This window comes from Pelophylax lessonae (assembly GCF_965119305.1).
Source record: "Pelophylax lessonae genome assembly, chromosome: 2".
NCBI classification, from domain to species: domain Eukaryota; kingdom Metazoa; phylum Chordata; class Amphibia; order Anura; family Ranidae; genus Pelophylax; species Pelophylax lessonae.
In genome coordinates this window covers 230,087,867-230,113,418 of record NC_138769.1, presented here as the reverse complement: position 1 = coordinate 230,113,418, position 25,552 = coordinate 230,087,867, and the positions used below count along the sequence as shown (strand labels likewise).

At 44.7% G+C, this 25,552-nt stretch overlaps 2 protein-coding genes across 2 annotated transcripts in view; one reads left to right on the top strand and one right to left on the bottom strand.

Moving 5' to 3' along the window:
* AP4B1 (adaptor related protein complex 4 subunit beta 1) overlaps positions 1-12,602 on the bottom strand; it is a 71,732-nt gene extending 59,130 nt beyond the window's left edge. The window contains exons 1-2 of the mRNA XM_082245986.1: positions 12,520-12,602; positions 807-958 (exon numbers count right to left, since the gene is read on the bottom strand). Coding sequence (XP_082102112.1) covers positions 807-919 — 113 coding nt within the window. The 5' untranslated portion in view covers positions 920-958; positions 12,520-12,602. The remainder of the gene's footprint in view (positions 1-806; positions 959-12,519) is intronic.
* DCLRE1B (DNA cross-link repair 1B) overlaps positions 12,446-25,552 on the top strand; it is a 46,209-nt gene continuing 33,102 nt past the window's right edge. The window contains exons 1-2 of the mRNA XM_082245988.1: positions 12,446-12,592; positions 19,240-19,454. Of these exons, the coding sequence (XP_082102114.1) occupies positions 19,266-19,454 (189 nt within the window). The 5' untranslated portion in view covers positions 12,446-12,592; positions 19,240-19,265. The remainder of the gene's footprint in view (positions 12,593-19,239; positions 19,455-25,552) is intronic.

Below are 25,552 nucleotides of genomic sequence, written 5' to 3'. Positions count from 1 at the left end.
GTAAGTTGTAATTTTCTGCCAAGAGCTCAAAATCCTTCCTGAGATCATTATGAGCAAGGGAAAGCTCATCATGCTTGGTTTCAAGTATATCAGTGCGGCCTCCCAATACTGCTATCTCCTGTGTCAAAGTGTTAGTGGATTTATGCAGTTCTGTTTGTATTTTATCAGCCAATTTTTCATACATTAAATGGCATCCAGATCTGCTTTGGTGATTTGGTGGCAGTACTCACGGTCACTGTCCAGATTTGCAGGAGTTGAGGGCGGCATGGCAGTCTCTGCTGGCCGCAAGGACTGGGCGCCATCTTTGTGGTCTCTTTAGTGCGGAGAAGATAGGTGGTTAAAGAGTGCTGTGGCGGGCGGCCCCGGCTTTTTCTACCTGAAGGCATGCACAGGATTGTTCTCCAGAGGTGCAGGGAAAAAAGAGCTCGATTAACACTGATCTAGCCCTGGGAATCCGGCGTTTCTCTCTCCCCTCCGGCGGATCTCTCAACACAAGTAGCTGTCCAGCATCGCGCCGCGCATGCGCCCCTCTGTTTATTTTTTTAAAACACATACACAGACACAGGGGCACACATGATTATTAAATAGACCAGACAGGATGGTATAAAGTGGCTTAACGACCACATTAAAGGGGAAGTTGAGATTCACACTAGTACACTAGTACTTAGCTAGCACGTTAGAAAATCTAGAAAGCAGAAATGGTTTTACTTTCATTTTTTAACTTGTAGTTCTAGAAAGTTAGCAATGTTAGTGAAATTTGCTGTGTGACAGTAATTAATAGTCACAGTCGGTGAGCATCTTCTTACCGAATCACCTTGTGGATGACATTCCTGTACCGCAGTCTGTCTGCCTGGATATGAGGATTAGACAGAGCCCTTTTCAGGTCTTTCACTGCATCTTCTGACCCCAGGTATGGCATCGTGAGAGCTTCAGAGATTCACCACCTGGAGTTGTCCTTCTGCCAAAAATAAGTCAAGCATGTTTAAATGATTAAACTAAAACAAAACTGAAAGAGAAATCCAGATATTGGTTCTTAAAGCTGAAGTTTACATATGGGAATTTTTAAATATTTGCATAAGTCCAGCCTGTATGTGCCATACCTGTGAAATGCCCCTGGAAGCTTGATATCACTGTAGTAGATACCACTACTACAGTGATCTCCACTAGCTTACGGGTCCAGTGCTGAGCAAATGCTCTGCTGTATTATGAACACAAGAGGCTGCTCATTTGGCACAGGCACCATTTAGGGGACACTTTGCATTTGCTCAATGAATGCAAAGCCTTCTCTCATTGGAATCGGTGGAGAGGCAGGGTGGTGATGTCACAATCTCTACCTTGTCTAATCAGAGAACATTTTGCATGCATTAAAGCGGAGTTCCACCCAGAAGTGGAACTTTCGCTCATCTGCTTCCTCCCCCCCTCCGGTAACACATTTGGCACCTTTCAGGGGGGACGGGTGAACAGGTACCTGTTTTTGACAGGTACACTTCTCCACTTCCGGGAGACAGCGCCGCCTCCTCCTCCCTCCACCGCCAAGCCAATTAGAATGTACAGCGCGCTTCGCGCATGCTCAGTAGGGAACCGTCTGTGAAGCCAAAAGGCTTCATTGCCGGTTTCCAATAAAATTAATGGCCATGGCAGCACCTGACAGCTGATCAGATTTTGGACGTTTTTATTCAGTAGTATATTCACTGATTTAGGAGCATTATTCACCATATTGTAATTAGACGTTTTATATTTTGTTTTTGGAGCACTGTTTCTTTGTTCTGAATATTCATTATTTAGGATCTTCTTCACATCATATTTTTACGGATACATTATTCTCTTGCACTTTATGAATTAGCGCCGATTTTTCTTTATTTTTATTATCAGCTGGGATGCTGACATCGTGGGCTCCCTGGACAGGTAAGTGTCTATTTAATAAAAGTTGGCAGCTACAGTATTTGTAGCTGCTGACTTTTAATTTTTTTTTTTTAACAGCTATAACACCTTTTTAAGAAAATGCAGAGTTCTCCGATTGGCGCCGTGCCGAGCAGTTGACCTCCTGTGATCAGTAATGAGCAGAGCAGCCACTCAGCACAGGACTCAGAAGCTAGTGGCGTTCACTTCAGTAATGTGACTACTACAGTGACTTTCAGCTTCCAGGAGGATCACACACAGGTATGGCACATACATCAGGGCTCGACAAACCCCAGGCGCCAGGTCGCCATGGCGATAAGAAGTTTCATCTTGGCGCTTAGGCTGCCGCCTGAATGTTCCCCAGACCCTGCGTGCGCCCCCACTCCCGCTACGTATCCCTGGCTCCTCTTGCCCATCTGCGGGCTCGGGACTGGCATAGCGGTTGCCGCCAAGTAGAGAAGCCGGGGGGGGGGGGAGTGGACACACGTCAGCTTTCCTCCCCTTCTAGTTGTTGACAAGGAGGTGATGTCTTCAGAAAACTGCCTGCATGTATAATCTTTGGGCAGACAGCTCATACCCACAGTCTACAGCAGTTTTGCATGACATCAGCAATCTGCTGATTGCTGGTGCAATGTCTTCCAGGCTCCTACAACAAAAATTTGTAAATGTACTTTTACCTGCAAAATTTTAATCTTTTGTTAAAAGGTGAACTTATCCTTAAACTGCATAGGCAGTTTTTCTGCCAAAAGAAACTATCTCTTTGGATAGATTGTATTGTATCCTTTCCCACCCAGTGTTCTTTCAACAAGGTCTGTACACCAAGTGGGGGATTGGCCAATCATGTGACCATTGTGATTGGCTGTCACACAGTGATCACATGATCACGAACCAGTCCCAGCGGCGTGCTCTCAACGCAGAAAGCTCTGCTGCCCACGGATGCATACACTAATTAGCCATATCATTATGACCACCCACCATAATCCTTTGATGTAAGGACTCCACTAGACCTCTGACGGTATGCTGTCGTATTTGACACTAAGCTATCAGTAGCAGTAGCAGATCCTTTAACAGGGTTGTAAACCCTTACATATACCCAATAAAGGGACTGACCTTAAGGCATACACAAGAGATGAAATAAGTTCTTTTACATAGTTGTATCTGTCTCTCTGCAACCTTCTCTTCTCTACATCTGTTCAAAGTGATGAATTTATAAAGTTTGTCTGAGAGCTCAAAAACAAAGTGGGCGGAGAGCTGAAGTGGCACTATGAAGAGCTCAGTGAAGAGAGCTCTGGGAGCTGATTGGAGGGAAGAGACACCCCCTTCATACAGCAACAGTGCTGAGGCTGCCAATCAGCTGGAGGTCCCTCCCCTGTCACCATTGTTCTCTTGGTGTCAGGAAAACTTGTCAGAAGTGATTCATGCTGATAGCAGAAGTATGATCCCCTGATGACGTCAGCCGTGACTGACGAAACGTACGTCGGGAACGTGAGACCATACTCTTCCGGGTCTGAGGTCTGAGGAGCGCAGGCATGGAGCGGCGTCTCCTATTCCCAGCCACCGATTCTATTCTTAAGGCTTTTATCTACACTGCTTGTAGTAAGTGCAATATATACCTTAATAAATGTTTATCTATTGAGTAATACTGCACCATGAGAGCCTGTTTATTATTTCCCCATCTATGGCTTGGCTCCTGAATGTTCCATCGTTCTGGCTGTTGTACCCATGCCTATGAGAAAATGGGATGTACAAGATTCTAATGTGGATCACACAGCGTGTTTGACCCCCTATAACTAAGGGGTCCAGTGGCTCTGGTAAGCGGTACCTATACATTAGGGCTGTGCATCTTCACTTACCTCACGATTCGATGCGATTGCGATTATTAGGGTCGCGATTCGATACGATTCGATTCCGCGATGCATCACGATTACTGCCCAATGCCCATGCCCAGCCCATAGTGCACTGCAAACATATAGGAGGTCTCCTAAGGGATGTGATAAATACATGGTGGTGTATAGAGGTGTCCTCGGGGTTGTGATAAATACATGGCGGTGTATGGAGGTCTCCTCAGGGATATTCGGGATGTGATATATACATGGCGGTGTATGGGGGTCTCCTCAGGGATATCCGGGATGTGATATATACATGGCGGTGTATGGGGGTCTCCTCAGGGATATCCAGGATGTGATATATACATGGCGGTGTATGGAGGTCTCCTCAGGGATATTCAGGATGTGATATATACATGGCGGTGTATGGGGGTCTCCTCAGGGATATCAGGGATGTGATATATACATGGCGGTGTATGGGGGTCTCCTCAGGGATATTCAGGATGTGATATATACATGGCGGTGTATGGGGGTCTCCTCAGGGATGTGATATATACATGGTGGTGTTACACCACCATGTATATATCGCATCCCTGAGGAGACCTTCATACACCATGTATATATCACATCCCTGTGGAGACCCCCATACACCACCATGTATATATCACATCCCTGATATCCCTGAGGATACCTCCATACACTGCCATGTATATATCACATCCCTGAGGAGACCCCCATACACCACTATGTATATATCACATCCCTGATATCCCTGAGGAGACCTCCATACACTGCCATGTATATATCACATCCCTGAGGAGACCCCATACACTGCCATGTATATATCACACCCCTGAGGAGACCCCCATACACCACTATGTATATATCACATCCCTGATATCCCTGAGGAGACCTCCATACACTGCCATGTATATATCACATCCCTGAGGAGACCCCATACACTGCCATGTATATATCACATCCCTGAGGAGACCCCCATACACTGCCATGTATATATCACATCCCTGAGGAGACCCCCATACACTGCCATGTATATATCACATCCCTGATATCCCTGAGGAGACTCCCATACACTGGTGTATGGAGGTCTCCTCAGGGATATCAGGGATGTGATATATATTATATACATGGCATTGGATAGGGGTCTCCTCAGGGATATCCGGGTTGGAGAATCTGCGGTGCTGTGACCTAAACGGATAGTCCGGCTCCCCCTCTCCCTCAGTGTGCTCCCCTCACCCGGCTCTGCCACTCCCCCTGGCAGTGTCCTGTTAACAACATTTGTAATAGTATGAAGACTTAGATTAGTACCTGATCACTGATGATGAGAGTCACTGCAGACGCCTGAGCCAAGGAGGACTGGGAGTTGGGGTCCAGGACGCTGACTCGGGGTCTCCCTCTGCCCACAGAGGCCTGTGTGAGGAGGATGGACACATGGACACTTGCTGGAGGATGGTCAGGAGTCAGGACAGACACTCGCTGGAGGAGGATGACGACCAGCACGCATGTGGGAGCGGGGGATGTTTGCTCTGACAGACACTCAAGTCTCCCGCAGCAGACTGAGTGTCTGAGAGTAGAGATGACAGTCCTCACGTGCCCGATCCCGCCAGGAAGCCAGCACTGCACTCCGGTAATCACAGGCAGTGAGACATTTCCCAATCTGTGCAGCTGCTGATCGGGAAGTGTCTCACTGCATGTGATAAGCGGAGTGCAGTGTCAGCTTACTGGAGGGATCAGGCATGTGTAAAGTGTAAACGTGAACACTGCACACCGTAGTCCATCTCATTCTCTCCTCTCCAACAGTCAGGGACACTCGCTCCTTGTGTCTCCTCTTGCAGCGACGCCGGGCGACTGGGGATGACGTCAGCGGGAGGCGGGAAAAGAGGGCGCGGCTACGAATTTTAAAGAGCCATCGCTGTGCGGAGAGGTAGGGGGCGGCGCTTCATGACGTCATTAGAACATCGATTACAGCCGGTCGCAGCATCGATGCAGAATCGCGAAGGGTCGAATCGCGATGCATCGATCTTTCGATTAAATGTAGCAGCCCTACTATACATCTCACTGGGTGATCGTGTGGAGGTGAAGGCTTTTTCTAAGGAATCACTCCTATCAAGTCTGTGTTTCCATTATTGGCTGTTTTGGTTGACCCAATTGATTTGGACACTAGAGACTTTTTCTATTTAATTTTTGCACAATTGATTTGATCCTTTGAGAATTATTGTGATTTATATTTGTTGAGCGCTACAAATTTTCTTCATTTTTCACTGAATTTTTTTAAATGCTGCATGCACCTTTTTTCTGCAGAAAATCAATGGGCTGCTATGCCTGTGCAGATGTGGACCACCAACCCGCATACATGTGAACCAGGCCTAATGCAATAGTAAAGTAATTTATAAATAAAACACTGGTCCTCCTGCAGGTTTAACCACTTCTGGGCCGCAAGGATTTGCCCCCTTAATAACCAGGCCATCGGATCAGAGCCGAGCGCAAGGACCAGTCATCAGGTAGGCCAGACACTGCTTGATGACTATATAATAATGTAATGTGGGCTGCTATGCCTGTGCATATATATATATATATATATATATATATATATATATATATATATATATAACACACACACACACACACACACACATACATACACATATAAATATATATATATATATATATATATATATATATATACATACATACATACATACATACATACATACACAGTTGGGCAAAAAAGTATTTAGTCAGACACCAATTGTGTAAGTTCTCCCACTTAAAAAGATGAGAGAGGCCTGTAATTTTCATCATAGGTACACTTCAACTATGAGAGACAAAATGAGGGGAAGAAAAAATCCAGAAAATCACACTGTCTGATTTTTAAAGAATTTATTTGCAAATTATGGTGGAAAATAAGTATTTGGTCAATAACAAAAGTTCATCCCACTACTTTGTTATATACCCTTTGTTGGTAATGACAGAGGTCAAACGTTTTCTGTAAGTCTTCACAAGGTTTTCACACACTGTTGCTGGTATTTTGGCCCATTCCTCCATTCAGATATCCTCTAGAGCAGTGATGTTTTGGGGCGGTCGCTGGGCAACACGGACTTTCAACTCCCTCCAAAGGTTTTCTATGGGGTTGAGATCTGGAGACTGGCTAGGCCACTCCAGGACCTTGAAATGTTTCTTACGAAGCCACTCCTTCTTTGCCCGGGCAGTGTGTTTGGGATCATTGTCATGCTGAAAGACCCAGCCATGTTTCATCTTCAATGCCCTTGCTGATGGAAGGAGGTTTTCACTCAGAATCTCACGATACATGGCCCCATTCATTCTTTCCTTTGCACAGATCAGTAGTCCTGGTCCCTTTGCAGAAAAACAGCTCCAAAGCATGATGTTTCCACCCCCATGCTTCACAGTAGGTATGGTGTTCTTTGGATGCAACTCAGCATTCTTTCTCCTCCAACCACGACAAGTTGAGTTTTTACCAAAAAGTTCTACTTTGGTTTCATCTGACCATATGACATTCTCCCAATCCTCTTCTGGATTTATCCAAATGCTCTCTAGCAAACTTCAGACGGGCCAGGACATGTACTTAAGTAGGGGGACACATCTGGCACTGCAGGATTTGAGTCCCTGGCGGCGTAGTGTGTTACTGATGGTAGCCTTTGTTACTTTGGTCCCAGCTCTCTGCAGGTCATTCACTAGGTCCCCCCGTGTGGTTCTAGGATTTTTGCTCACCGTTCTTGTGATCATTTTGACCCCATGGGGTGAGATCTTGCGTGGAGCCCCAGATCAATGGAGATTATCAGTGGCCTTGTATGTCTTCCATTGTCTAATAATTGCTCCCACAGTTTATTTCTTCACACCAAGCTGTTTGCCTATTGGAGATTCAGTCTTCCCAGCATGGTGCAGGTCTACAATTTTGTTTCTGGTGTCCTTCTATGGTGTTGGCCATAGTGGAGTTTGGAGTGTGACGGTTTGAGGTTGTGGACAGGTGTCTTTTATACTGATAACAATTTCAAACAGGTGCCATTAACACAGGTAACGAGTGGAGGACAGAGGAGCCTCTTAAGGCCCCTTTCACACAGGCGGACCGTTCAGAACCCCCTGTCCGTTTTTCAGGCAGATCTGAACGGATGCCCCATGCATCTCTATGGGGCATCGGATGTCAGCGGAGACATGTCCGCCAACATCTGATCCGATCTTATCCGTCAAATCTGGACAGATGGAAACCCTATTTTCCATTCGTCCAGCGGATGGGATCGGATGAGAATGGACAGACGGTCCTTTTTCATCCGATTCCCCCATAGAGAACAGCGGAGACCTGACAGCTCTGTTTCCACACACAGTGCGGAGACAGAGCAGCCATCCGCCTGCTCAGCGGGGGACAGGCGAAACGAACCCCCGTTGAGAAAAACGGAGTCCGCCGACGGACTCCCCTGTGTGAAAGGGGCCTTAAGAAGAAGTTACAGGTCTGTGAGAGCCAGAAATCTTGCTTGTTTGTAGGTGACCAAATACTTATTTTACCGAGGGATTTGCCAATGAATTCATTAGAAATCCTACAATGTGATTTCCTGGATTCTTTCCCCCCATTCTGTCTCTCATAGTTAAAGTGTACCTATGATGAAAAATTACAGGCCTTTTTCTCATCTTTTTAAGTGGAAGAACTTGCACAATTGGTGGCTGACTAAATACTTTTTTGCCCAACTGTATATATATCATATATATATATATATATATATATATATACATACATACATATATACATATATACAGTCAGGTCTATAAATATTGGGACATCGACACAATTCTAATCTTTTTGGCTCTATACACCACCACAATGGATTTGAAATGAAACAAACAAGATGTACTTTAACTGCAGAGTTTCAGCTTTAATTTGAGGGTATTTACATCCAAATTATTTACATCAGATGAAAGATGTAGGAATTACAACAGTTTGTATATGTGCCTCCCACTTTTTAAGGGACCAAAAGTAATGGGACAGATTGACAATCATAAATCAAACTTTCACTTTTTAATACTTGGTTGCAAATCCTTGGCAGTCAATTACAGCCTGAAGTCTGGAACGCATAGACATCACCAGGTGCTTGGTTTCATCCCTGGTGATGCTCTGCCAGGCCTCTACTGCAACTGTCTTCAGTTCCTGCTTGTTCTTGGGGCATTTTCCCTTCAGTTTTGTCTTCAGCAAGTGAAATGCATGCTCAATCAGATTCAGGTCAGGTGATTGACTTGGCCATTGCATAACACTCCACTTCTTTCCCTTAAAAAACTCTTTGGTTGCTTTCACAGTATGCTTCGGGTCATTGTCCATCTGCACTGTGAAACGCCGTCCAATGAGTTCTGAAGCATTTGGCTGAATATGAACAGATAATATTGTCCGAAACTCTTCAGAATTCATCCTGATGCTTTTGTCAGCAGTCACATCCTCAATAAATACAAGAGAACCAGTTCCATTGGCAGCCATACATGCCCACGCCATGACACTACCACCACCATGCTTCACTGATGAGGTGGTATGCTTTGGATCATGAGCAGTTCCTTTCCTTTTCCATACTCTTCTCTTCCCATCACTTTGGTACAAGTTGATCTTGGTCTCATCTGTCCATAGGATGTTGTTCCAGAACTGTGAAGGCTTTTTTGGATGTTGCTTGACAAACTCTAATCTGGCCTTCCTGTGTTTGAGGCTCACCAATGGTTTACATCTTGTGATGAACCCTCTGTATTCACTCTGGTGAAGTCTTCTCTTGATTGTTGACTTTGACACACATACACCTACCTCCTGGAGAGTGTTCTTGATCTGGCCAACTGTTGTGAAGGGTGTTTTCTTCACCAGGGAAAGAATTCTTTGGTCATCCACCACAGTTGTTTTCCGTGGTCTTCCGGGTCTTTTGGTGTTGCTGAGCTCACCGGTGCATTCTTTCTTTTGAAGGATGTTCCAAACAGTTGATTTGGCCACACCTAATCTTTTTGCTATCTCTCTGATAGGTTTGTTTTTTTTTTAGCCTAATGATAGCTTGCTTCACTGATAGTGACAGCTCTTTGGATCTCATATTGAGAGTTGACAGCAACAGATTCCAAATGCAAATAGCACACTTGAAATTAACTCTGGACCTTTTATCTGCTCCTTGTAAATGGGATAATGAGGAAATAACACACACCTGGCCATGGAACAGCTGAGCAGCCAATTGTCCCATTACTTTTGGTCCCTTAAAAAGTGGGAGGCACATATACAAACTGTTGTAATTCCTACACCTTTCACCTGATTTGGATGTAAATACCCTCAAATTAAAGCTGAAAGTCTGCAGTTAAAGCACATGTTTGTTTCATTTCAAATCCATTGCGGTGGTGTATAGAGCCAAAAGGATTAGAATTGTGTCGATGTCCCAATATTTATGGACCTGACTGTATATATAATATCTAATTCTATCTATCTACACACAGTGACAGTATATAGTGGGTAGGTAGGTACTTGCAGAGATTTGCTTGTAGTAGGCAGTGGCACTGTGTCTGTGGCTGAGCCCAGGAAGCATGCAGCTGCAGTATAGAGCAAAGCCGCTTCTTCCTGTGTATGGCTCCTCCTGTCACAGGCGGAGTGCAGCTGATATCACTCCGCCTGTGAGCCGGGCCTATACAGGAAGTAGCGGCTCCGTTCTAGTAGGAGAAGAGCTGAGCCAAGAGTCCGACACAGCAGAGAGACATGGGAACATACGGGGGGTAGCCCGGCAGACAGAAATATATGGGATTTTAAAAATGATGGCAATATCAATACCCTGATATATCGCATAACCGAAAACCGGCATATGTCTAGAGCCCATACCTATCCAGCGATGTTGCAGGAGAGACTCGGCTGCCCGACACTCTCCCTTCTCTTCTGGATGAGACAACAGCAGAGTGCCATGAGCTCCCGCTGCTGTCAAAGTCAGTAAATCAATGAGAGAGCAGGGGCAGGACCTAGCTGTCTGAATGGACACATGGAGCTGCAGCTTGACTCGGGTGCCCCCATAGCAAGCTACTTGCTGTGTGGGGACTCTTTTGGAGGGAGGGGCCAGGAGGGATGAAGTGGGACCCAAGAAGAGGAGGATGCGGGACTGCTCTGTGCAAAACCACTTCCACAGAGGAGGTAAGTATAACATGTTTGGTATTTTCAAGCAAAAAAACTTGTTACTTTAACCACTTCTGGACCGCCCCCCACCAAAATCACGTATAGGTAAGTGATTTTGTGCAGGGGTTCTCAGCAGCGAACACGTCTAAACACAGCGGGAGCCAATCAGCGGGTGCGATGGCCGCCGGCCACATGTGATCGTGCAGGGGAATGACAGAACGGCTATGTAAACAAGGCAGATGGCTGTTCTGTCACAGAGGCACAAAGAGATCTTGTGTTTCAGCTAAGCTAAAACACAGATCTCTCTTTTTCTCTAGTACATTCATCCCCCACACACAGTTAGAAAGCACTTCCTAGGAACACACTTAACCCCTTGATCACCTCTTAGTGTTAACTCCTTCTCTGCCAGTGTAATTTATGCAGTAACAGTGCATTTTTTTAAGCACTGATCAATGTATTGGTGTCACTGATCTCAAAAAAGTGCAGTTATACTGCGGCAGGCACCGCTCCTGCGCAGGCCGCCATAGGTATACGTTGGTTGCACGCCTGCAGCTAGCGGGTGAGCACGATGCACAGGGCAGGCAGCTCTTTTTGCCGCCTGACACCCGTGATCCTTCCCCGCTGAGAGAGAAGAACGGTCAGCTGTTGTAAACACAGCTGACCGTTCTTCTCCCTGGAATGATCACAGGAGCGCCTTCCTTCCCTATCCTTCTATATAGGATCACAGGTCTCTATGATCATTTCACAAGCCACGCCCCCCTCCCCCACAGTTAGAAACACGCCCCTAGGCACACATTTAACCCCTTGATCACCCACACTGTTAACCCCTTCCCTGCCAGTGCCATTATTACAGTAACAGTGCATATTTTTGGTAGGGATCAACCGATATAGTTTTTTAATTGCCGATACCGATATTTTGTTCATCGTGCATCGGCCGATATGGGCCAATATTTTCGTACGTTTTTTACTTGACAGGTACTCTTGTGGAGGGATCTGGGGGTCTAAAAGACCCCAAACCCCTCCTCTGCACTTAAAAGCATTCAAAACGCCAAGTTTGGCTGTTTTGAATGCTGGAATTTTTTTGAATCTAGCGCCAGTCATGACATCACTTCCCACATCTCCCGCAGCAGCTGAGAGGTGAGAAGAGGAGGGAAGCCAGCAGCACTGCAGGAGGATGGGGGGAGCCCAGGCAGTAGGGGAAGTCAGTGATTAGGGTGCGCCCAGGCACACCTGGCACACCTATGGGTCAATTGTAATGGCTGATCGGTGTATGTGCAGTGGGGGTTTAAGCCCCCCCCCCTCACATATGCCTTGCATGGACAGCAAGGGGTTAAATGATTTTTACCTAGATCAGGCTTCTATGAGAGACTAGTGCTTGTGTTTACATCAGGGGGTTCGATTTCTAGATTAGGGATTGATCTCCTGTGTGATCCAATAAACACAAGTGTCCTCAGTGTTGGCACCTCAGCCTTTCCATACAGTGAACCCCCTCCTTCCCATTTACACATCACATACACTCCCTGGGTGAACGAAATAGTTAAAACTTGCTGGCGGGAGAAGCTGAATACAAGCCCCGCCCTATACCGACGTGCCGCCCCCTTCAGATTTTTACCGCACACCCCCCTCCCCCCTCCAAGCAAATACTACTTCGGTGTTTACCTTGCAATCGGCCAAAGCTCGGAGAAGTGGAGCGGATCGCCGAGTTACCGGCGCACGGGGCACTTCCGGGATGGTAAGACAGGAGTAGCCGAGCTCTGCACACACTGATTTGTGGCGCCTAGAACTCCTCTTGTACATACTGGGTGTAGAAGGAAGTGTGATGTGTCTTGCTTTGTAAGAAATAATAAAAGCGATCATCATGTGAGGAATGGATGGTGTAAAGGACTTGGTTCATTCTTTACAACATTTCAGTGATGTCCACGTGTTATAAATAGTGTTGGTTCAAACAGCATGTGCTATGCAAGACTCCTTATTTTAACCACTTAAAGCGGAGTTCCACCCAAAAGTTGAACTTCAGCTCATTTGCTTCCTCCCCCCCCCCCCTCCATCCCCTGTTGCCACATTTGGCACCTTTTAGGGGGGGGACGGGTACCTGTTTTTGACAGGTAGCCTTCCACACTTCCGGGAATGGCGCCGTCCCTCTGAAGTTTGGCCCCCTCCTCCTTCCCCCGCCACCGAGCCAATCCGGATGTGCGCTTCGTGCATGCGCAGTAGGGACTCACCCATGTAGCTGCAAGGCTTCACTGCTGGGTTCCCTTACCAGCAATGGCGATGGCAGCACCCAACAGCCAATGGAAACATTGGCTGCGGTGCCGACATTGCATAACTTCAGGACTGGTAAGTGTCCTAATATTAAAAGTCAGCAGCTACAGTATGTGTAGCTGCTGACTTTTAATTTTTGGAGGGGGGGGGGCATTTTTATTTTCTTTTAGCAGAGACCCTAGAGAATAAAATGGAGATCATTGCACACCGTATTTGCGCAGCAGTCTTATTAACGCACTTTTATTTTAACCATTTGCCGACTGCCGCACGACTATATAAGGCGGCAGTCAGCCTCTCACAGGCAAAGTGACATAGGGGTACGTCACTTGCCTGTGAGGCTCTAGGGAGCGAGCATGCGCCACCGGAGGTGTGCTCCCGCTCGCTCACGGACCCCCCCCCCCCGCACGTGTGAGCGGCGGACCCGATGTCCGCCGGTCACTCGCGATTGTCGGTTACACCGGGAGAAAGGCAGGCGGCTAATGTAAACACAGCCGCCTGTCATTCTCCCTTGTGTAACAGCAGAGATCATACAGTCCTGCTATGTAGGGCCGTAGATCTCTGCTGTTAAATGAAAAGCCACATCCCACAACAGTTAGAAGCACGCCCCTAGGGACACAATTAACCCCTCCTTCTCAAAGTTAACCCTTTCCCTGCCAGTGTCATTTTTACAGTAACAGTGCATATGTATAGCACTGATTACTGTAGTAATGTCACTGGTACCCCCAAAAGTGTCAAAAATGTCAGTCAGGGGTCCGATCTGTCTGTCGCAGTCCTGCAAAAAAAATTGCAGATCGCCGCCATTACTCGTTTAAAAAAAAAAAAAATGACAAAAATCTTTCCCTTAGTAAACGCAATAACTTTTGCGCAAACCAATCAAAATACTCTTATTGCGATTTTTACCAAACATATGTAACAGAAAACAAATTGGCCTGAAATGTTAAAAATTTTAATTTTTTTTTTTTTACATTTTTTTTGGGGAATTTCATATAAAAAAATGTGAAAAATATTGTTATTTTTGCAAAATTGTCGCTCCTTTTTTTATTTATAGCGCATGATCAAAAAATCGCACATGTGATCAAATACCACCAAGAGAAAGCTCTGTTTGTGAGAAAAAAAGGACGTCAATTTAATTTGGGTAGAGCGTCGCACGACCATAGGCCCTGGTCAGGAAGGGGGTAAAATCTTCCGGGGCTAAAGTGGTTAATTAAAATTTTTTTTTTAAAAAGTAAAGTTAGTCCAATTTTTTTTTCTAGTGAAAGATAATGTTACGCTGAGTAAATAGATACCCAACATGTCATGCTTCATAATTGCGCACGCTCGTGGCATGGCGGCAAACGTTGGTACTTAAAAATCCCCATAGGCGACACTTTAAAGGTTACCACTTTAATGGTAACACTACAGGTTACCAGCTTAGAGTTACAGAGGAGGTCTATGGCTAGAATTATTGCTCTCTCTCTTAACAATCGCAGCGATACCTCACATGTGTGGTTTGAACACCAATTGCATATGTGGGCGCGATTTGCGTATGCGTTCGCTTCTGCGTGCGAGCTAACGGGGACAGGGCGCTTTTTTTTTTTTCCTAATTATTTTATCTTTTATTTTAACACTGTCTCTTTAAAAAAAAAATGTGATCACTTTTATTCCTATTACAAGGAATGTAAACATCCCTTATAACAGAAATAAGCAGGACAGGTCCTCTTTAATGTGAGATCTGGGGTCAAAAAGACCTCAGATCTCACATCTACACTAAAAAGCAAAAAAAATTAAGTAATTTTTTTTTTTTTTTTTTTTTTTATTTCATCATGAAAAAAAAATGGTCCCTTTAAGGCTGTTGGGAGGAATGCCTCATCCACACATTATTGGCCCATTACTGGTGGGCTCGCCCATGTGGGTTCAGAAGGGCATCTGAACATGCCTGAGCTCATCCCTAGTTGTCACCAGAACTAGTGACCTGATGGGAAGATGCTCCTTCTATTCCTGCTCTAGGGACAGCCCAAAATTGTAATTTTCTTTCACTTTCTCTGGTAATGATCACCAGGACATAGAACCCAAATGTAACAAGGGTTCAGTGGAATCCTAGGGTTTCCATGAACAATGAATAACTTCTGCCCGTCAGAGAAGTTCCCACTGACACCATTGATCTTTTTAGCTACACTTTATTACCAAAACAATTGGGACGCCTGCCTGTACACGCACATGATCTTTAATGGCATCCCAGTCTTAGTCCATAGGGTTCAATATTGAGCTGGCCTGCCCTTTGCAGCTATAACAGCTTCAGCTCTTCTGAGAAGGCTGTCCACAAGGTTTAGGAGTGTCTATGGGAATGTTTTACCATTCTTCCAGAAGCGCATTTGTGAGATCAGGCCCTGATGTGGGACAAGAAGGCCTTGCTTGCAGTCTCTACTAATTCTTCCCAAAGGTGTTCTATCGGGTTGAGGTCAAAACTTTGTGCAGGACAGTCAAGTTCCTCCACCCCAAACTTGCTCATCCATGTCTTTATAGACCTTGCTTTGTGCACTGCTGTGCAGTCATGTTGGAACAGGAAAGGGGCCATCCCCAAACTGTTCCCACAATGTTGGCAGCATGAAATTGTCCAAAAAGTCTTGGTATGCTGACACGTTAAGGCCCCTTTCACACTTGGAGTCTGTTGGCGCACTCCGTTTTTCTCAGCAGGGGATCGATCCGCCGATTCCCCCGCTGAGCAGGCGGATGGCAGCTCTGTCTCTGCGCTGTGTGCGGAGATGGAGCTGTCAGGTTCCCGCTGTTCTCTATGGGGGAATCTGATGAGAACAGACCACCTGTCCGTTCTCATCCAATCTGCTGGATCAAATACCACCAAAAGAAAGCCCTGTTTGTGGGGAAAAAAAGGACGTCCATTTCATTTGGGTACAGCATCGCATACCGCGCAATTGTCCGTTAAAGTCACGCAGTGCCGAATTGCAAAATGGCCCTGGTCTTTGAGCAGGAAAATTCTCCAGGGCTTAAGTGGTTAAGGAGGAAAATCTTCCGGTCCAGAAGGGGTTAAGAGATGAATTAATTGACCCTCTGTGCCAGTCTTACCCTCTGTAGCCTAATGCCTCGTACACACATTCAGATAATTGGACGACTTATCGTTCGCATTTTGTTGCATGATACTAATAGCGAATTCAAGAATGCGTACTAAACGTATGATTCTTTTTTTTTTTTTGTACGATTCTGGAAAAGCTTCCTGTTTTCTTTGCTACGCATCGGAACTGATGTAATATACATGTGACCCCCCCCCCTTTATCATGAATGCTCTTTTCAAAAGTGCTGACTGAACGTTGAGGGACATTGTGATAGCCTGCAAACGATTTTGATTTTCTGGTCGTATGTTTCGCGGTTTGATCATTGTTTACGTTCTCCCATCTCCTTCTAGGTTATTTTTGTGTTTCCAATCATGCGTGGTCTTTATTGTTAGCGAACGCATACTGTACTAATTAAACGATTGTCGTTCGCTAGGCTATCGTACGAGAAAAGTTTTCATGTTTGTCCCTTCGGATATTGTTGGACAAACTGTCATGATCGGCTGTCGAAAGCTGTGTACTAATGATCAGAATATCGTGCGATTAACCGCTTGCCGACCGCCACAAGTAGATATACTGCGGCGGTCAGCCCCGGCCAGGCAAAGTGACGTGTATATATATATACGTCACTAGCCTGTGACCGGTTTGTGAGCCAATAGCGGGCGAGCGCACACCCGTCCTGGCTCGTTCACTGAAGAGTCCGCGCGTGTGACCGGCGGACCCGATGTCCGCCGGTCACACTACGATTGTCGGTAGAGCGGAAGGAAGGCGGGCGGCTTATGTAAACAAGCCTCCTGTCATTTGCCCCTGTGTAAAAATGGAGATCAGACGGTTCTACTATGTAGAACCGTTGATCTCTGTTTTTACAATAGTAGACATGTCCCATCACAGTTAGAAACACGCCCCTAGGACACACTTAACCTCTCCCTCTCCAATACAGTTAACCCCTTCCCTGCCAGTGTCATTTTTACAGTAACAGTGCATATGTATAGCACTTATTACTGCAGTAATGTCACTGGTAACCCCAAAAATGTCAGTCAAGGGTCCAATCTGTCCGCCGCAAAAAAAAAAAAATCACAGATCGCCGCCATTACTCGTTAAAAAAAAAAAAAACTTTTGCGCAAACCAATCAAAATACACTTTTTTTGCATTTTTTTTTTTTTTTTTTTTTTTTACCAAACATATGTAGCATAAAACAAATTGGCCGAAAATGTTAAAAAAAATTTGATTTTTACATTTTTTTTTTTGGGAATTTTATATAAAAAAAAATGTGAAAAATATTGTTATTTTTGCAAAATTTACGCTCTTTTTTTGTTTATAGCGCATGATCAAAAAAATCACACAGGTGATCAAATGCCACCAAAAGAAAGCTCTGTTTGTGGGAAAAAAAGGACGTGAAATTCATTTAGGTACAGCGTCGCACGACCGCGCAATTGTCCGTTAAAGGCACGCAGTAAAAAATCGCAAAAAAAAAACCCCTGGTCAGGAAGGGGGTAAAATCTTCCGGGGCTTAAGTGGTTAACTGGAAAACAATTTTTTTTTCTTCCAATTATCTGATCGTGTATACGAGGCATAAGTATGGTTTTTATGCTATTGCAACTGTTAGGCTTCGTTCACATCTAGGCGTTGCTATTTTTACGGGCCTTTTTTTTTTTTTTTCAGGCGTTTTTTGTGCAGGTGTTTGTTAGAGTTGTTAACAAGTGACCAATGAAAAGCGTTAAAACACCTGTAATTGCCAAAAAAGAAGCTCATGCACTTTTTTGAGCAATGGGCATTTTGCTTAAAGCGGAGTTCCGGGCACAGAAGTCATTTTTTACTAAACATACCCCCGGGACAGTCAGGGCTAGCACATTCCACAATGGCTAGCCTCTGATCCGGTTCGCACTTACCTTTTAGAAGAAATACTTACTTATAAAATTTCTTCCACAGCGTTTCCATCTCTCTTGTGGGCAGCTGAAGCCGGCGCGGTCCTCTTCTGTGTCTTCTTCCGCGTCTTCTTGTCCCAGAATGCGCCTGCACCGGCCCCTCTCGTCACTTCCGGTGCGGCGCCGCATTCCTCCACAGCTTCTGGGCATGCCCAGAAGCTGTTTAGCAGGGGAATGCGGCGTCGCCCGGAAATGACGAGCGGGGCCGGTGCCGTCGCATTGATTCCTGGGAGCGATGACGTTCAGCTCCCAGGAATCATAGCGAGACAGGAAGTGACGAGGTGAGCCGCGGCTCCGAGGGAGGAAGTACTCTGAGGTGAGTATCTTCGATCTTCAATTACAAGGTAAGTAAACAAAAAAAAAAAAAATAACTATCCAATTCCTTTTCAGGTGAGGTCTACCTAGCGGAGCGGCACAAAAAAAAATATCGTTTTTGTGCCCGGAACTCCGCTTTAAGGTGACAGAATGCTCAGATGTGAACAGGGGCCCATGAAATGAGAGGTTTAGTCTTGTTTGGCGTTTTTTGAGCTGAGGCTTAGAGCAGAAAATCGCCCAAAAACGCCTAGATGTGAAGGGAGCCTAAAGGCTGCACAGCTACAGTGGTTCAATGATCACTGTTTCCCTGTAGTTCAGTGTTACTGTCAGTTCTATCTTTGTAGAGATGATGCTTCTGAATGCAATATGTATCCACAGTCAAGCATGTATATCCTACAATGGAATGATCAGAAACTTGCAGGTTTCCTTTTGCTTAGTACACTTCATGGTCATTGGAGTTGGACCTGCCTTCCAAACCTTACAAATGTAACTTTTTTTTCCCCCCTTTTAATAGTGTATACTGGTAATGTTTTCATGATTGCACTTTTGTGTTGATACTGTACTAACTGTGTCTCAAATTTGGGCCTTTGTGTTCCAACATCTTGCAGGTTTTATAGATTGACCACTGTAGTAGTCTTCAGTGCCATACTGAAGGTTGTCAACAAATTTTATTTGGAGAGCAAGTAATAGACAGGATGTAAATGTAGAAAACATAGGGTAGTTTTATATAATGTAGTTTTTTTTTTTTAACATGTGCCTTTGTATTCTTTGCTCTGAAAGTCACAAGAATGTTGTCTAAAGGTGGTGTTTTTTTTTTTTTTTTTTTTTTTCAGATATTTGTTTTCCATCTGGACACAGGATGAATGGGGCTATACTTCCAAACACCCCTATAGCTGTGGATTTCTGGCAGATCCGGCGATGCAGCCACATTCGACTATTTTTCCTTTCTCATATGCACAGTGACCATACAGTAGGCTTATCTTCAACATGGAATCACCCATTACACTGTTCACCCATCACAGCCAGAATACTGAAACATAAGCTACAGGTATAGTATGTAATATATTGTGTGTGTGTGTGTGTGTGTGTGTGTGTGTATGTGTGTATGTATATATATATATATATATATATATATATATATATATATATATATATATATATATATATATATATATATAGTAAGGGGTTGGCTCGGTAGCGGGTGTGGGTGACCCCGTGGGTGGGTTCGCTACACAGAGAGACAGCCGAGGAGTGGTTGAAAACAACGGTCTATGGTTTATTCTTCCAATTTGCTGGAAACAAGTGCAAGCATCCAAACAGCATAAATAAAATAAACCCTGGCCACTTGGGGCGTCTACCTTCACAACACAGGAACCTACCTATGGAGTCTGTCCCAAACTACTGCTGGGCAGACACTGTTGGTCATACAGCAGAAAACCAATAGTCTTTGTTTTCATTTCACACAGAAAAAGTCAACACCACCTCACCTTCAGAAGTCGCTCAGCTCACTGCTCTCCTTAACGTTCAAAGCCTCAGGATGCAGCAATCAGTAGTCATCCTCTGGATAACTTATAGAAGCCTTAATTGCCTCATCCTTAATAGCTGAAGCTTTCCAACGTCCTTAAACCTTTCTGGCTACCTTTGCAGCCGACACCTGATAGTAATTGGTGAATTGTCTAAACAAGGCAGAAATGTATCTCCCGTCTGTGACAACACCCACAGATTTATCTGACTTCCTGTCACATACCCCCTATGTATAGCTGCTCAGGTTTTCGTCTTCCTGGTTGGCTAATTTTATAATTCACCACCCCCATTCTCTCCAACACTTCATAGGGACCCTGCCATTTGGCTAGGAATTTACTTTCGACCGTGGGGACCAGCACCAACACCCTATCACCAGGTGCAAAAGAACGGACCTGGGCCCCACGATTGTAAATCCTTTGTTGAGCCAACTGGGCTTGGGCTAAATGTACCTTCACAATCGGCATCACTTGGGCAATTCTATCTTGCATTTGTGCTTCATGTTCAATCACACTTCGATGAGGGGGAACTCTCACTCTCCCATGTTTCCCTGGCAATGTCCAGTAGGCCCTGGGGTTGCCTCCCATACAGTAGCTCAAACGGAGAGAACCCTGTGGATGATTGGGGAACCTCTCTTATGGCAATAAGGGAGCAGATAATCCCAATTCTTTCTGCCTTTATCCACCACCTTCCTCAACATTTGTTTTAAAGTTTTATGAAACCTCTCCACTAACCCGTCTGTTTGAGTGTGATATACTGATGTACGTAATTGGGTCACTTTCAGGAGTTTACACAGTTCTCTGGTCACCCTAGACATAAACCGGGTATCCTGGTCAGTTAGGACTTACTTAGGAAGACCCACACGGCTGAAAACCTGAAATAACTCCTTGGCAATGGTTTTAGCAGAGGTATTTCGGAGAGGAATCTCTTCTGGGTAACAGGTGGCATAGTCCATTATTACCAAGATGTGCTGGTGCCCTCTAGTGGACTTCAGTACGGGGCCAACCAAGTCCATGGCGATCCTCTCAAAGGGGACCTCGACAATGGGCAGGGGTACCAATGGACTGCAGAAATGTGGCGTGGGTGCAGTAATCTGACACACTGGACAGGAAGAGCAGTACAATTCCACTTCCTTAGTGATCCCAGGCCAATAAAACCTCTGGGTGATTCTCTCCCGGGTTTTTTCTGCTCCCAAATGTCCCCCAAGAATGTGCCCATGGGCCAGTTCCAAAACCATCTTGCGGTACGGTTTAGGCACTACCAGTTGCTCAAGGGTGTCCTCTATCCTCTGTGACACTCGATATAACAGGTCCCTTTCAATAATGAAGTAAGAGAGGGCAATCCTCTGGTCAGGGTTAATTAACTCCCCATCTATCTTCACTACATTCTCCTGGGCTCATAGCAATGTGGGGTCCCTCAATTGCTCAGTGATAAAATTTTCTCGGTGCACATTCGAGGTCATCAAACCCTATCGGCCGCTGTTCCTCTTCTGAGGTAGCAGGCTCCTCCCTTGGGACTGGTGTTTCCCCTGGTAAGACTGAGAACGGAAACTCAGGAGAATCCTCCCAGTTAGAGGATTCTGGAGTAGATGTTTCAGGCTCAGAAGAACCACCTACTGGGGAATCTGGGCAATCCCAGAGTTCCCAGAACTTTGGGAAATCCCTTCCCATAATGGCGTCCTGTGGCAGTTTGGGAACTAAACCCACTTGGTGACACGAGTTACCGAGGGAGGTTTCAAAGTAAACCGTAGTCACCGGATATTCTCGAGTGTCCCCATGTACACAAACTACAGCCATTTTCCTAGGATGTAAGGTTTTTCCCACCACTAGATCACTTTTCACTAAGGTGACCAGGCTACCTGAATCCAACAATACCACAACATCTTTACCATCTAAGCACATTCTATATAAAGGTTTCTTATTCCCCTTTACTGCAGTGCATGTGGTTGCAAAAAAGGGACTGTCGTCTCTCTGTCAGAAAGTCACACTGCATGGGTTCATCACCCGCTGGGCAAACCGCTGCTACATGTCCCTCTTCCCGGCAACGGTAACAAATCAACCTTCTGGTCCTCTCCTGTGGGATGGGTCTTCCAGGCCGCTCTCGCCAAACATTAGCAGTAGTCCCGATAATACCTCTAGTTGCTCTTTGGTCCCTCTCTCCACCCCCATCCCTTGATGCAGTCTTACCTATAGGTGGGGAGGGTCTGGTCTTGGGGTAAAAAGTCTGTGCGTCTCTGGGGAAAGAGGTCAAATTCTCTGTTGTTGGGTACCTTTCGACCAGGTCTACTAGTTTGTCTGCAGTTTCCAGACCACCATGGCTCACCCATTTCTACAGGGTGTTAGGAAGAGACCTAAGAAATTTGTCCATGACTACTCGTTCCAAAATTTTTGGTCCGGACAGAATTTCTGGCTGCAGCCATTTCTTAGCCAAATGGATGAGGTAATACATCTGCGACCGAGGTGGCTTCCTCAGCTGATAACTCCAATTGTGGACCCGCTGAGCACGGACATCCAAGGTTACCCCAAAACATGCCAATATTTCCTCTTTTAATCAATCATAGTTTTTTGCATCTGCAAGCTCCAAATGAAAATATGCCTTTTGGGTTTCTCCAGATAATAGGGGGGGCCACTAGTCCAGCCCACTGTTCTTTAGGCCAACTCTCTTTCTCCGCTGTTCTTTCAAACGCGGTCAGAAACATCTCAGGGTCATCATCTGCAGTCATCTTTGGCAATAAATGGCTTACCTGAAAAGTCGGTATGTTACTGGCCTGACTCCCAGCCTCGGTCTGCTGTCTCTGAAGCTGTTTCACGATGGCCTCCATTTGCTGCTGGTGTCTCTGTTCCAGGCCTGCAATGCTCTCTTGGTGAGCCTATTGTTGAGCTGCAAGGCTCCGCTGAAAACCCGCATTTGTCTGCTGTTGATTTGCATTTGCCTGCTGTTGATTTGCATTTGCTATAGCCAGTTGTTTCAGTATCTCCTCCATTTTGGGTTTACTTTAACTGCCTGCGGCACTCCACCATGTGTAAGGGGTTGGCTCGGTAGCGGGTGTGGGTGACCCCTTGGGTGGGTTCGCTACACAGAGAGACAGCCGAGGAGTGGTTGAAAACAACGGTCTATGGTTTATTCTTCCAATTTGCTGGAAACAAGTGCAAGCATCCAAACAGCATAAATCAAACAAACATAAAATAAACCCTGGCCACTTGTGTCTACCTTCACAACACAGGAACCTACCTATGGAGTCTGTCTCAACCTACTGCTGGGCAGACACTGCTGGTAATACAGCAGAAAACCAATAGTCTTTGTTTTCATTTCACACAGAAAAAGTCAACGCCACCTCACCTTCAGAAGTCTCTCAGCTCACTGCTCTCCTTAACGTTCAAAGCCTCAGGATGCAGCAATCAGTAGTCATCCTCTGGATAACTTATAGAAGCCTTAATTGCCTCATTCTGAATAGCTGAGGCTTTCCAACGTTCTTAAACCTTACTGGCTACCTTCGCAGCCGACACCTGATAGTAATTGGTGAATTGTCTAAACAAGGCAGAAATGTATCTCCCGTCTGTGACAACACCCACAGATTTATCTGACTTCCTGTCACAATATATATATATATATATATATATATATACACCCCTCACTTTTATTTTTTTCTAAATATTTTATTATATCTTTTCATGTGACAACACTGAAGAAATTACACTTTGCTACAATGTAGTGAGTGTACAGCTTGTATAACAGTGTAAATTTGCTGTCCCCTCAAAATAACTCAACACACAGCCATTAATGCCAAAAACACTGGCAACAAAAGTGAGTAGACCCCTAAGTGACATTGTCCAAATTGGGCCCGATTAGCCATTTTCCCTCCCCGGTGTCATGTGACTCATTAGTGTTACAAGGTCGAAGGTGTGTTAAGTTTGGTGTTATCGCTCTCACTCTCTCTTACTGGTCACTGGAAGTTCAACATGGCCCCTCATGGCAAAGAACTCTCTGAGGATCTGAATAATAGAATTGTTGCTCAACATAAAGATGGCCTAGGCTATGAGAAGATTGCCAACACCCTGATAGATACTCTGCTACAGGCTGGCTGCTGTGCACAGGATCGCGTGTGTGTGTGTATAGATAGATGATGAACCTGCACTTCCGGGTATCGGGCGCGAATGCTCACTTCCGCTGTGATTATACGCAGCGAGAGACGATCAGTGGGTACCGTTGACTCGATGTCCGCCAGCACCTGCTGTTCCTTTGGTACTAAGGCAGAACCGCATTCTGCCTATGTAAACTAGGCAGATTGCCGTTCTGTCAGTAGGGAAGGCATGGATTCTGTGTTTTTGCAAAGCAGGAACATGGATCCATATCTTTCCCTAGTAAAAACACCTCCCACACTGTACAAAAACACAGACTAGGCACACAGTTAACCCTTGATTGCCCTTGATGTAAACCCCTTCCCAGCCAGTGTCATTAGTACAGTGACAGTGCATATTTTTAGCACTGATCACTGTATTAGTGTCACTGGTTCACAAAAAAGTGCCAGTGTCCGATTTTATTTACCGCAATATCGCAGTCCCGCTAAAAGTTGCTGATCGCTGCAATTACTAGTAAAAATTAAATAAAAAATTCCAGAAATATATCCCATAGTTTGTAGACCCCATACCTCATTTTCTTTTCTTTTTTTTTCATTTATTTATTTTTTTTTTTTTCAAAATTGTCGGTTGTTTGTTTTTTTGTTTTTATAGCACAAAAAAAAAAACACAGATCAAATACCACCAAAAGAAAGCTCTATTTGTGGGCCAAAAAGGACATAAATTGTGTTTGGGTACAGCGTCGCATGACCGCGCAATTGTCAAAGTAACGCAGTGCCACATTGCAAAAAATGGGCTGTTATAAAGGGGGGGGGTTAAGTCTTCCAAAGCTGAAGTGGTTAAAGAGCAGATAGGCTCTTTATTGCAGACAGGACTTCAGTCTTTAAGGCTTAGTGTAAAAAGCTTAACTGTGAAGTATAAAAGTATTCATTATCTACCAAAACTGTACAGTAACACAGAAAACATTGCAAATGCCATCATTTTCTAGGAACTTGAAAAAAAATTTAAGAGGAAAAAAAATGTTAGGGCTGTAGCCAGCTACATGGAAATTATGTGCAAAATTTCAGTTCCCTTTCACACGGGTTGTCTTGCTTCATCAGTTCAGTCACACGAAAAAACTGATTCAGTTTTTCATCCTTTGTTTTTTTTTTTTGTTTTTTTTTCTCCTCTTACATCCACTAGCTGGACTAGAGTCCTTAACCACTTGAGTCTCAGAGCCATTTTTTTTTTTTGTTTACATGATGAAAAAATAATTCTGTGCCTGAAAATTACATAAAACCCTCAGGCATTTAATATAAATATAAAAATATATATATATATATATATATATATATATATATATATATATATATATATATATATATATATATATATATATATTATAATGTGTGTGTGTATGTATATATTACTGGATAAACTTGTAGTTTCAATTTTTATTTTTTCCTTGCCACGTGATATTAGTGGAACGGTTTATGAAATGCAAAATTTCAGTAAAAAAAAGTCACTAAAGTAAATTTTAACCGCTTGCCGACTGCTCACAGTATATTTA